Genomic DNA, 12,503 nt, shown 5'->3' on the forward strand with positions numbered 1-12,503 from the left:
TGATGTAGTAGATATTACTTTCTTGTCATATTTCAGAACTGCATGTGGGAGGGCAGCACGGTGGCCTAGTGGTTAGCACAACCTCCTCACGGCGCTGAGGTCCCAGGTTCGATCCCGGCTCTGGGTCACTGTCCGTGTGGAGTTTGCATATTCTCCCTGTGACTGCGTTGTTTTCGCCCCCACAACCCAAAAATGTGCAGAGTGGGTGGATTGGCCACGCTAAATTGCCCCTTAATTGGAAAAAATAATTGGCTAATCTAAATTTTAAAAAAAAAAAGAAGTGCATGTGGGAAAGGAACATATGTGATTATGGGCGACTTTAATCTGCATCTCAATTGGGTGACACAAATTAGTCCCGGTACAATAGAGGAGGAATTTCTGGAGTGTATATGGGATGGTTTTCTGGACCAGTATTTGAGGAACCAACAAGGGAATCTTGGACTGGGTGTTGTGCAATGAGAAAGGATTCGATGGCAATCTAGTTGTGAGAACCCTTGGGGATGAGTGACCATAATATGGTAGAATTCCTTATCAAGGTGAATAGTGAAGTACTTGAGTCTGAGACCAAGGTCCTGAACCTCAATAAAGGTGATGTGGAGATGCCGGCGTTGGACTGGGGTGAGCACAGTAAGAAGTCTTACAACACCAGGTTAAAGTCCAACAGGTTTGTTTCAAACACGAGCTTTCGGAGCACGGCTCCTTCACCTGAAGAAGGAGCCGTGCTCCGAAAGCTCGTGTTTGAAACAAACCTGTTGGACTTTAACCTGGTGTTGTAAGACTTCTTACTGTGCTCAATAAAGGTAACTATGATGGCAAGAGGCATGAGCTGACTATGACGGACTGGGAAACATTACTGAAAGGAAGGACAGCGGACAGGCAATGGGAGGTATTCAAGGAATGAATAGGTGAACTCCAAAAATAATTTATTCCTATTTGGTCAAGAGTAGCAAGGGAACTGTGGCCAAACCATGGCTTACAAGGGAAATTAGTATTAGATTCAAAGAGGCATACAAAATCGCTAGAAAAGCAATAGACCTGAGGATTGGGAACAGTTTATAATTCAGCCAAGCAGACGCAAGGGATTGATGAAGGGGAAAATACAATTTGAAAGTAAGGGCTAGCGGGGGAACATAAAAACTGACTGTAAAGGTTTCTACAGGATTGTAAAGGAGAGAATATAATTAAAAACGAATGTAGGCCCCTTACAGTCAGAAACAGGGGAATTTCATAACCAGGGAACAAAAAAAATGACTGAGGATCTAAATTCATGCTTCGCTTCTGTCTTCACAAAGGAAGACACGGATAATGTACCGGAAGTTCTGAGAAACACAAGTTTTAGTGAGAAGCTGAAAGAAATCAGTATTATTAAGAAATGGTTTGGGGGAAATTCATAATAATCTTTATCATTGTCACAAGTAGGCGTACATTAACATGCAATGAAGTACTGTGAAAGAAATAGTAGACCCATTAGTGGTCATTTTCCAAAATTCTTTGGACTCTAGAATGGTTCCGAACAATTTGAAGGTTACGAATGTAACCCCGCTATTCAAAAAGGGAGGTAGAGAGAAAACAGGGAACTAAAGAATTGATTCCTGGGATGTCAGAACTTTTTTTTAAATTTGTTCATGGGACGTGGGCATCGCTGGCTGGGCCAACACTTATTGCCCATCACTAATTGCCCTTGAAGGAACAGTTAAGAGTCAACCACATTGCTGTGGGTCTGGAGTCACATGTAGGCCAGACCAGGTAAGGACGGCAGATTTCCTTTCCTTTCCACATTAGTGAACCAGATGGGTTTTTACAACAATCGACAATGGTTTCATGGATATCATTAGATTTTTAATTCCAAATTTTTATTGAATTCAAATTTCACCATCTGCAGTGGCGGGATTTGGACCCGGGTCCCTAGAGCATTACCCTGGGTTTCTGGTTACTAGTCCAGTCACAATACCACTACCCCACTGTCATATGAGAGTCCTAAGTCGGTTAGGATTATATTCATATGAGTTTAGAAGAGTGAGAGGGAATCTCATAATTTATAAATTCTTATTCAGAAAGAATGTTCCCGATGGGTTGGGGCATCCCAGAAATTAGGGTCATAGTTTGAGGATCAGGGGTACACCTTTTAGGACTGAGGTGAGGAAGAAATTTCTTCACCCAGAGAGTGATAAATCTGTGGAATTTTGCTACCACAGAAAGTAGTTGAGGCCAAACATTGTGTAATTCAAGAAGGGAATTAGATATAGCTCTTGGGGCTAAAGGAATCAAGGGGTTATGGAGAGAAGGTGGTATCAGGGTATTGAATTTGATGATCAGCGATGATCATAATGAATGGCGGAGCAAGCTCGAAGGACCGAATGGCCTCCTGCTTCTATTTTCTATGGACGGGAGCTTCCAGACTCATTACGCTCTCACTCAAGGGAAACGAGGTCGATGAATAACGGGAGGACCCAAAAACGAGATCCCTGCCAGGCATCAAACAGTTTAGGATGCAGCCAGACCACTCCAGTAGGCGGTCGGCATCTCGCCATAGCATGCTGAGAAACCAATTATCACCATTTAAGCCCCATTTCCATACAATTAAGGAGAGCCGCTCCTTATCCAACGTCCTCCCATCATTCAGTGGCCTCCCCAGCAAGTGCTCACACTGGCACCAATTAGAACTCCTTTTTAAAGGCGCCGAGGTCCCAGGTTCGATCCCAGCTCTGGGTCATTGTCCGTGTGGAGTTTGCACATTCTCCCTGTGTTTGCGTGGGTTTCACCCCCACAACCCAAAAATGTGCAGGCTAGGTGGATTGGCCACACTAAATTGCCCCTTAATTGGAAAAAAATGAATTGGGTATTCTAAATTTATTTTTTAAAAACTCCTTTTTAAAAACGTGAACCTGGCAGAAGGGCATCCTCCCCACCCTCCCAGGGTATGTCGCATCACTCCAGGGTGCTGGGACAGTGTCAGCACTGTCAGCGGGTCACTGTCGAGGGCAAGGGGATGATGATAGCCCGCTGAGTGGTACTCCTCAATCTATTCCGTAATCTGACCCGTTGTCTGTTGAGTGCTCACTACACGCCCATATCACCTCCACGCAGTAATGCATTGTGGAAGAAAGTGACAGGTGCATCCTATTGGTTGTGCACAAGTGTTTATTGTTCAATACAGGTCCCCACTCTCCCGATGGTGCAGCACACAGAACTCCCTCCCGCGGTGCCCTCAGTGATCTTCGATGTGCTTTGCTCTACCTCTATGTGTAGGTGTCTCCCCAGGACGCACGTGAGATGGAGGCAGCCAGCTGCTTACCTCATCCCGTGGCTTTCGATGTCCCTGGCGGGTGTCCTCGAAGGCCGGAGGGCCCCGGCTCACTTGACGACGGCAATGCATAGCGTGCCGCCCTGTCCCGTTTCCTGATCCCGATAAGCAGCCTCGTCGGGGTGGGGGCCGGTGGCCCCGTCACTACTCTATGGAATAGGCGTGCTTAGGCACCGAGAGCCCCTTCCTCCTGGGTGGGGCCCTGGGATCCATCTTGGGACAGAGAGGCAGCTGGTTCGAGCCACTGCATCATCTGGCTCTTTCAGCCCTGGCAGTTCCCCAATGTCTGCATCATTGTGTCGGTGCCTGGGCAATGCGCCTCAGTGAGCTGTGGTAGCTCTGCAGCCCTCGGCAATGCCCACCTACAACTGTGGAGAGGTGCAAATCTAGCGGTGCTGCTTGTCCTGGATGGTGTTAGGCTTCTTTTTTTTCAATGTTTTTAATGAGGATTGTTTGTAATACAGAACAAAGATAAGCGTTGTCAGACATTTAAAAACAAAAGAAAAATAAATATATATACGCACTGGTCGTCTTCTGTTATTTAGATCAATTATCTTACATTATTTACAGTGGTTACAGCTTGCTTGTTGTTTTCCAGTAGGTGTTTGGCTCTAGTTGGTTCCACTGCACCCCTCTTCCTGACCCCCCCTCCCCATCAGGCATGCCTTCTTTTCTCGTCAGCTCTTATGTCCAGTTCCAGTTGGGTTGGCGTGATGCCATGTATTTTATTTGCTAGGCGTGGTTGGACTCCATGCTTCTTTATCCCCCCCCCCCCCCCTCTCATTGTTACACTGTGGCTATCCTCTCCCTTCCTTTGGTTTATGGCTACAAACAGACCTTGTAACAACTGGGTGAATGGCTCCCATGTTCTGTGGAAGCATTCTTCCGACCCCGACTGGCAAATAAAATTTTCTCCATCTGGAGAAATTCCGATAGGTCGGACAGCCAGTCTGCAGCTTTGGGTGGTGAGGTGTCAAGCTTCTCGTGTGTTCTTGGAGCTGCACTCATCCAGGCAAGTGGAGAATATGCCATTACACTCCTGACTTGTGCTTTATAGATGGTAGACAGGTTTTGGGGCCAGGGTCAGGCAGGAGGTGTGTAACTGCAGGATTCCTAGTCTTTGGCCTGCTCTGGTAGGCACAGTATATATATAATGATAATAATATTTATTGTCACAAGTAGGCTTACATTAAACACTGCAATGAAGTTACTGTGAAAATCCCATATTCGCCACACTCCGGCACCTGTTCGGGTACAGAGGGAGAATTCAGAATGTCCAATCCACCTAACAAGCATGTCTTTAGAGACTTGTGGGAGGAAACCGGAGCACCCGGAGGACACCCACGCAGACACAGGGAGAACGTGCAGACTCCGCACAGACATTGACTCAACCGGGGATCAAATCCGCGACCCAAATCCGGCATATGGCCAGTTCAGTTTCTGATCAGTAGTAACTTCCAGGATGTTGATAGTGGCACCTACCAACTTTTTAAGCAAAATTGTACATTGGTTTTCATGTTGGTTTACATTTGTTTACAGCAGTATTTACAGTATTCTGAGCAAATACTTTTGCATTGTGTTTTACAGTATGTGTACAGGGTTCGATTTCCTCTCGTCCATTCACTTTGTTTGTACCACAAGCTTGTGTGATGTCGCTGACTGTTAGCTCAGCTTTCAGCCAGAACCAAAATATCTCAGGGTAGCTCTGGCTTTGCAAGATCGACCAATCCAGATGGGAGTCAATCTGACTCTTCAGGACGTTACTCATTGATAATGCCAGCAGGGAGAGAGAGGCCCAGGATGTCTGACAAAAAGAGCTATCAATTGTGGATTTTGCCTAAACTGGTTTGAAAAAACAACACATCATCCAGAGGCACGGGTTCAGAGACCGATGTGCACATGGGGTGACCTTCTACGCCAGGTCCTTTTAAAAATAAATTTAAGAGTACCCAATCGTTATTTTCCAATTAAGGGGCAATTTAGCATGGCTAATCCACCTTTAATAATAATAATCTTTAGTGTCACAAGTAGGCTTACATTAACACTGCAATGAAGTTACTGTGAAAATCCCTTAGTTGCCACACTCTGGCGCCTGTTCAGGTACACTGAGGGAGAATTCAGAACGTCCAATTCACCTAACAAGCACGTCTTTCGGGACTTGTGGGAGGAAACCCACGCAGACACGGGGGGAAGAACGTGCAGACTCCCAACATGCGCAAGCGACCCGGGGATCGAACCAGGGGTCCTCGGCGCCACGAGGCAGCAGCGCTAATCACTGCGCCGCCGCGCCGTCCCTTCTACGCCAGGTCTGAGCGCACAGAGGGTAAAACTCGCCAGGGAGGAAGGACAGGTCCCCAAGAAAACAGACCCAAGAGCTGGTTTGGAAATGCTTTATTACAGCTAATGACAGTTAAATGTTGCGGGGGGGGTGATGGGGTAGTAGAAGTGATGGTGATAAATTTGATGTGTTATAAAGTAGGGAACGATTAAACTATGGGGTGGATGGGGGGGGGGGGGGGGGGGGGGGAGAGAAGAGATAAAGCCTTCAAAAACACTTGCGGTAGATAACGAAAGGCCCCCGCTCGTCGTAGTCCCTCTTGCGGACCCAGAGCTGCTGGAAGGACTTGAGGGAGGCCATGATGGAGCCGCCCAGCCACACCGAGTAGCGGCGCTCGGGGATGGCGTGCACGGTGGGGTTCATGCCCTGCTCCATCTTGGTCATCTCCCGCTGCAGGCGCTCGGTGAAGCCGTCGAAGAGGGTGGAGCCGCCGCACAGCAGGATGTTGTGGTACATCTCGTACTTGAGGTTGCTGTCGCACAGGTCGAGGCTGTGCAGCGCCAGCGAGTGGACGCCCGGCTCCTTGGAGCCCAGCAGCGAGGGGTTGAAGAGGGCCTCGGGGCAGCGGAAGCGCTCCTTGCCCACGGCGATGAGGTGGCCGTCGGGCAGCTCGTACTCCACCAGGCAGTCGTTGGCGTCGAGCGCCAGGTCGCGCTCGAAGTTGAGCGCCGTGTAGCAGCACTTCTTCTTGATGTCCTCCACGATGTGGAGCCCCCTGTCGGTGAAGCGGTGGCCGGCCTCGTTGAGCATGCGCAGCAGGTAGTCGTTCAGGTCGGCGCCGCCGTAGTCGGCGCGCCCGGTCACGTGCGGCATGTTGTAGCCCTCGTGCACGGGCACGGCGTGCGTGACGCCGTGGCCGCACTCCAGCACCAGGCCGGTGGTGCGGCCGTACGAGTACAGGCTCAGGATGGACTGGTAGGCGATGTGCATGGCGGGCACGCTGAAGGTCTCGAAGAGCAGCTCGGCCATCTTCTCGCGGTTGGTGGTGGGGCTGAGCGGCGGGTCGGCCAGCATGATGGCGTGCTCCTCGGGCGCGATGCGCATGACGGACTCGAAGAGGTGGGCCCAGATGGCCTCCACCGCCTCCCAGTCCACCACGATGCCGTGGCGCAGCGGGTTGATCAGCTTGAGCGGCTGCTCCGAGCGCGCCAGCTCGTCGCCCACGTAGTTCTCCTGGCGGTTGTCGCCCGTCTTGGCGCTCATCTGCAGCGGGCGGCCCACCACCGAGGAGAGGACGGCGGCCGGCCGCGGCTGCCCGGCGTAGCCCACCTTGCAGTAGCCCGTGCCCATGTCGATCATCACCGAGCGGATCTCCTTCAGCACCTTGCCGCCGCCGCGGGCCGAGCGCCCGCCCTGCGACAGCCGCGAGGTCGACTTGTGCGGCTTGGCGGGCGGCGGGGTGCCCGTGCCCGCCTTCCTGACCGGCTGGCCCGGCGGCCTGGTCACCATCCTCCTCCGGGACCTCCTCTCCTCCTCCCCCTCCTCCTCGCCCGCGGCGCGCGTCCTGGGTTCCAGCCTGCCCGCCCTTCCCTCAGCCCACTCCCACACTTCCACACACACACCGGACGGCCGGCGAGAGACACGCAATGGGCCCGGGCCGCCCGCCGCTAACCTTTTTGTAAGCGGCCCGCCGCTGTCACCAGGGCGACCGGACACTGGGCTATTGGCGGGTCACCTCTCCCCTCACAGCCGCCCCCTCAGTGACGAGCGGCGGGCACAGTGACGCCCGGCTTTAAATCCCCCTCACCCCCAAATATGTGCAACGTTTCAAGGGGGCACATGCCCCAGACATGTGGGTCAACGAGGGCTGCAGCCCCCCAGCCTTCTGCAAACCAGAGAATACAATCTTCACATTCTCTCCTCCATCTCAAACTGGCCTCAGAGGATACGGTTCAATAATGGACCTTTAGATGTATAATTCAGCCATTCCCCCTGATGGCATGGGCAGGCCACCTGGCCCCTTGTCCAAAAGGAAACCCAACTCATTTACTCGGAATCACTAGCTTTTGGAAAGCAGCTCCTTTTCGACTGGTGAACGTGCCCGGGTCGGAAAGCTAGTGATTCCAAATAAACCGGTTGGACTTTTATCCTGGTGCTGTCAGAGTTCTTACTCTACCTACCTTAGTCCAACCCAGTCGCCTCCACATCCTAAAACAACCACAGACCATCCTATTGCAATGGAGGAATTGAGCGATCAACTCAAGTTATGTCATTATGGAAGGCAAATGCATCAATTTTGTTTGATGCCAGTTGTTCAGGTTGAGATAAATGCAAGGCTTTTTGAGATAAATCCCTTGAGATCAAGGGATGTGGACCGGCCAGCATTTGTGTCCAGCCCCGAGAGCATTTAATGGTCAACACATAGCTGGGGTTCTGGAGTCCCGTGTAGGCCAAACCAAGTGAGGCTGACAGAGTTCCCGCCCTCAAGGATGTTAGTGAACCGGATGAGTTTTTAATAATCTTTATTAGGTCACAAGTAGGCTTACATTAACACTGCAATGAAGTTACTGCGAAAATCCTCTCGTCACCACACGCCGGCACCCGTCCGGGTGCACAGAGGGAGAATTCAGAATGTCCAATTCACCTAACAAGCATGTTTTTCGGAACTTGTGGAGGAAACTGGATCGCCCAGAGGAATCCCACACAGACACAGTATTATGGGCCAGGGTTTAGAGAACACCAAAGTGTATCATGGAGTTCCCCTGACCCACAACTTTTAATAGATTGTTGTATGGGGAGCACACGGCCCACACTACAGGTGTGGTACAGCAGAAATGGAAAAGTATTTTTTAAAGCAAAACTTTATGAACTCAAGTTAACCTTTTTAAAACATACAGTGAACATCTTAGCAACCATTAATTCAAATACAACCCCCAAAGAATACAACACTAAGTAATTATTAATAACTTCCCACACACCATCCAGAAGACAAAATAAATATCTTTTACCAGAAGCACATTAGGTTTACATTTACTACTGAGAACATTTATAATTCTGAATTCACCAAATGATCAAGAGATAGTCTTTCATGGCAGAGAGATCAACAGTACATCTGCTCTGTCTGGCTTCAGCTCCAACACTGAAAATGAAACTAAAACACACCCTGCAGCAAACAGCCTAAAATTAAAGTAAAAAGCTGACAGTCAGCCCAGCTCCCCCCACACTCTCACATCACTGATAAACACCCATTTCTTAAAGGTACTCTCACATGACAACAGGGAGAACTCCGCACAGGCAGTGACCAAAGCCAGGAATCGAACACCTGGTGTGCTAACCGTGTCACCCATAACAACAATCAACAATGGTTTTATGGTCATCACTAGACTTTCAATTCCAGATTTTTTTTTTAATTCAAATTTTGGAATTGTTAACTTTACCCCCTTGCAGTGAGATCCATTTCCTGGATGAGGGTAAAATGCTAACTAACTCTAGTTATTCTATGCAACCGCACAATATTACAACTCCCCAATGGATTAATTGTGCTGTGTTTTGTGGTACAGAACTGTCCAGGCTAGTGATTATTTAATGTGTGCAATAATTCCATTGTTCGACATCCAGTATTGGATGAGTAGAAATTGTCTCCCATTAAATACCTATTGTGATGATCATTTTCTTTAGTCCCTGTTATACTATTATTCGTAAAGAGCTAGGAACTAATTGTTTTGTGAAGACCTATCTCAGGGTGCCACATTTTACTGCTGCACTGCAGTTATTTGTTGAGGAATACTGTATCAGTTTGCCAGCTTCATGGGAAGATGCAACAAATACACTCGCTGAAGCTCCAGCATTTTTGGTCTAAAGCTGCGATTATTTAGAGTTCTGGGAACCAGAAGCCATAACACGGGGGCAGGGACTCTCAGTGAGTAAAAACCCAAACATTTTCATTTAATGCCGAATCCAATTACAGCCCAGATTTGTGGCAGAGGGAAAAACTGAGTGAACTATGCAAAAAAACAAAATGGCTGCTACTGCAGCAATAATACTAATCAATATAATCTTTATTAGTGTCACAAGTAGGCTTACATTAACACTGCAATAAAGTTACTGTGAAAATCTCCTAGTCTCCATACTCTGGCGCCTGTTGGGTACACAAGGAAAATTTAGAATGTCCAAATCACCGAACAGTGCATCTTTAGGGACTTGTGGGAGGAAACCGAAGCACCCGGAGGAAACTCACGCAGACACGGGGAGAATGTGGAGACTCTGCAGAGACAGTGACCAGCCGGGAATCGAACCCCAGGTCCCTAAGTGCTGTGAAGCAACAGTGCTAACCATTGTGCTGCCAGCCCACAATTAATTGAGAAGCTGATGATATTCTAGGGGCATCTTAGGAAGTTCAAAACTAAAGTGCAGACTGGTATTCAGTGCTTGCGAAATGATATTAGTGAAGAGGAAAAGGTTAGCTACTTTTCGCGGTTAGGCGAGAAAGGGTTAAATTTGTTTAATAACTGGGAGTTGAGTGGGGGGTGATAGAAATGACTCAAAAAATCTTTTGAAAGCACACATCTCCAAACAAAATTAAACCATTGGATCAACCGATATGAATTTCAAGTCCTGAGGTAGGAATTAGGTGAGCCTGTTGATAATTTCTTAGATTGAAAAATGCCAGCAAAAAATGTATGTTTAAGGACACACGATGAAAGGCTGCTCTATCCACTCATTTGGGGCTCCGCACAACCTGAAGTGCAAAAAGATTTAAGTGGAAAGGACAAACGTACCATATTGCAGGCTGTACTCACTGCCAGAGAACTATTAAGATTGCCAGTAGACAGGTGAGGACGCTGAATAGCCAAACAGCTAGCTTTTCAATTAAGTGTAGAAAGGCAACATGGTTGAAGTAGTGATACGGTGACAAAAGAGTGCACACCAGACAAAGATGTGCAAGAGCTGTGGACAACAACATGAGATCTCACACAGAAGGAAATGGTCCACGTATAGATGAACTGCAGAGTTTGTGGAAAGTCAAATCACTGGAAAAAGATGAGCAGAGCAAAGAAACAAAAGGGTAATTGAGTGATCTGCAAAGGAGCAACAAGACAAATGAGAAGTAAAAGGAACTAAAACATCCACATCCTGGGAGGTGACAGTAATTCTGAGGACGTAGTAGACATTAGAACCATGAAATGTCTGGATGCAGAAAAAAGAAATAAACACAACCATTCAGATCACTAAAGAGAGTGAAAAGGAAGCCCACCACCATAAATCTGAAGATTGATTACTGGAGAGCATCATCCCATTCAGACTGTATCAGTAGACATGTCCTGAAAAATTTAAAGAAAGTGGTTAATCAAGGCACGTTGCTCTGAAATGGAGCCATGTTGTGCTAATGGCATACAGTTGAATTGAAATTTGACAGCTAGGAAAAACCCAATTCAGGGGTCCACACAGAAAAAAAGATGTTAACTGTATATTCAATGTCACTGAAACAGATGGTCCTGCTATCCTGGGGTGGACATTTGCAAAGAGATGAAGTTTAACACGGTGGACCAAGAGATATAAGATCCAACATCTAGTGAACATAGCTCCGCCCAAAACTGTCAAATTATAGTGGAGACCAGCAAAGAAGAATTAAAAATGCTCTCAACAAGTGATCCAGGTGGGCAGCAAGGTGGCGCAGTGGCTAGTGCTGCTCCTCAAGGCGCCAAGGACCCGGGTTCAATCCCGGCCCCAGACCACTGTCCGTGTGGAGTTTGCACATTCTCCCCATGTCTGTGTGAGCCCCACCCCCACTACCCAAAGATGTGCAGGTTAGGTGGATTGGCCACGCTAAATTGCCCATAATTGGAAAATATTTCTAAAAAGTGAGCCAACAATATGGCAGTACTGGTTTATCAAAAGTGACATCTAGAAGATGGTTTCCTGCTAACTGGATCCAAAATTATCATATCCAAAATTATCCGGAAGATAATACAGTTTGGAATAGCAGTAATCTAGTATATAGATATTGTGTTGATACTAGGTAACTTTAATAGATCAAGCAGAAACTGGGAAGAAAGTAAAAATGTTCCTAGAGCAAATGTCAGTTGAGTGAGGGAAACATTTATGGTTGCACAGGATGTTCCAAGGGAGGAACCAATAGGATGTACACTGTCATGCAGAAAGCCTGTGATTCGTGTTCATGACGATGGGCACTATGTCCGTAACTGGGAGCAATGCCCTGAGTTTGCAAGTGTAACTATTGTAGCGTGGAATGCAATTCCCAGAGTTCCTCCTGCAACTCTGTGAATGTGGGTTCTCTCCCTATGTACACCTAAATAAAATGATAATTGAACCATCCACTGAGCCTACACTGTAACAATTACAGATACAAGTAGGCCACCTGGGAATGCAGAAGTGTAAGCTCAAGATACAGATCAGCTGTATTCTGGATAGGCATCGATAAAGGCGTTGGGAGAACGGTGTCCACATGCAATGATAGGCAGCAGTTCAGAAATACACAACAGAAAGAGGAGGTGAAAGCTACTGAAGCAGCACCCAGACGGTGACATGCTGTGGGAACCGATTTATTCACAAATCATCGGGAGTATCTCACAGTTGCAGACTCCGACGCAAAGTTTTCTTTTATCTGAAATGTGAAAGATTTGAGAGCTGCAGCAATCAGATCAGCGGTATGAGTTCTGTTCACTGAGCAAGAGACTCAGAATACATGGCAATAGAACTCAATTCATCTCCGCTGAATAGAATGGGTTCAACATCATTACCATGTCACTACATTATCCAAGAGGAGATGGCTTTATAGAAAGGCACATCCAGACAGGCAAAAGAACCCTCATGGAATGCCAAGACCAAGGAATTACCAAACTTTGCCTTAAATCAATTTGACCTACACCTTAAGGCTGATATGAAATCACCAAAGAGCTG

The 12,503-nt window shown here is 47.7% G+C and overlaps 1 protein-coding gene across 1 annotated transcript; it reads right to left on the reverse strand.

Moving 5' to 3' along the window:
* Positions 1 to 5,680: 5,680 nt before the first annotated feature.
* On the reverse strand, positions 5,681 to 7,243 carry LOC119970096 (actin-like protein 7B). The gene has a single exon (XM_038804113.1). It carries the CDS (start codon positions 7,089 to 7,091, stop codon positions 5,850 to 5,852), a length of 1,242 nt encoding a protein of 413 aa, XP_038660041.1. The 5' UTR covers positions 7,092 to 7,243; the 3' UTR covers positions 5,681 to 5,849.
* Positions 7,244 to 12,503: the final 5,260 nt, after the last annotated feature.

This window comes from Scyliorhinus canicula, chromosome 8 (assembly GCF_902713615.1).
Source record: "Scyliorhinus canicula chromosome 8, sScyCan1.1, whole genome shotgun sequence".
In the NCBI taxonomy this organism is placed as follows: domain Eukaryota; kingdom Metazoa; phylum Chordata; class Chondrichthyes; order Carcharhiniformes; family Scyliorhinidae; genus Scyliorhinus; species Scyliorhinus canicula.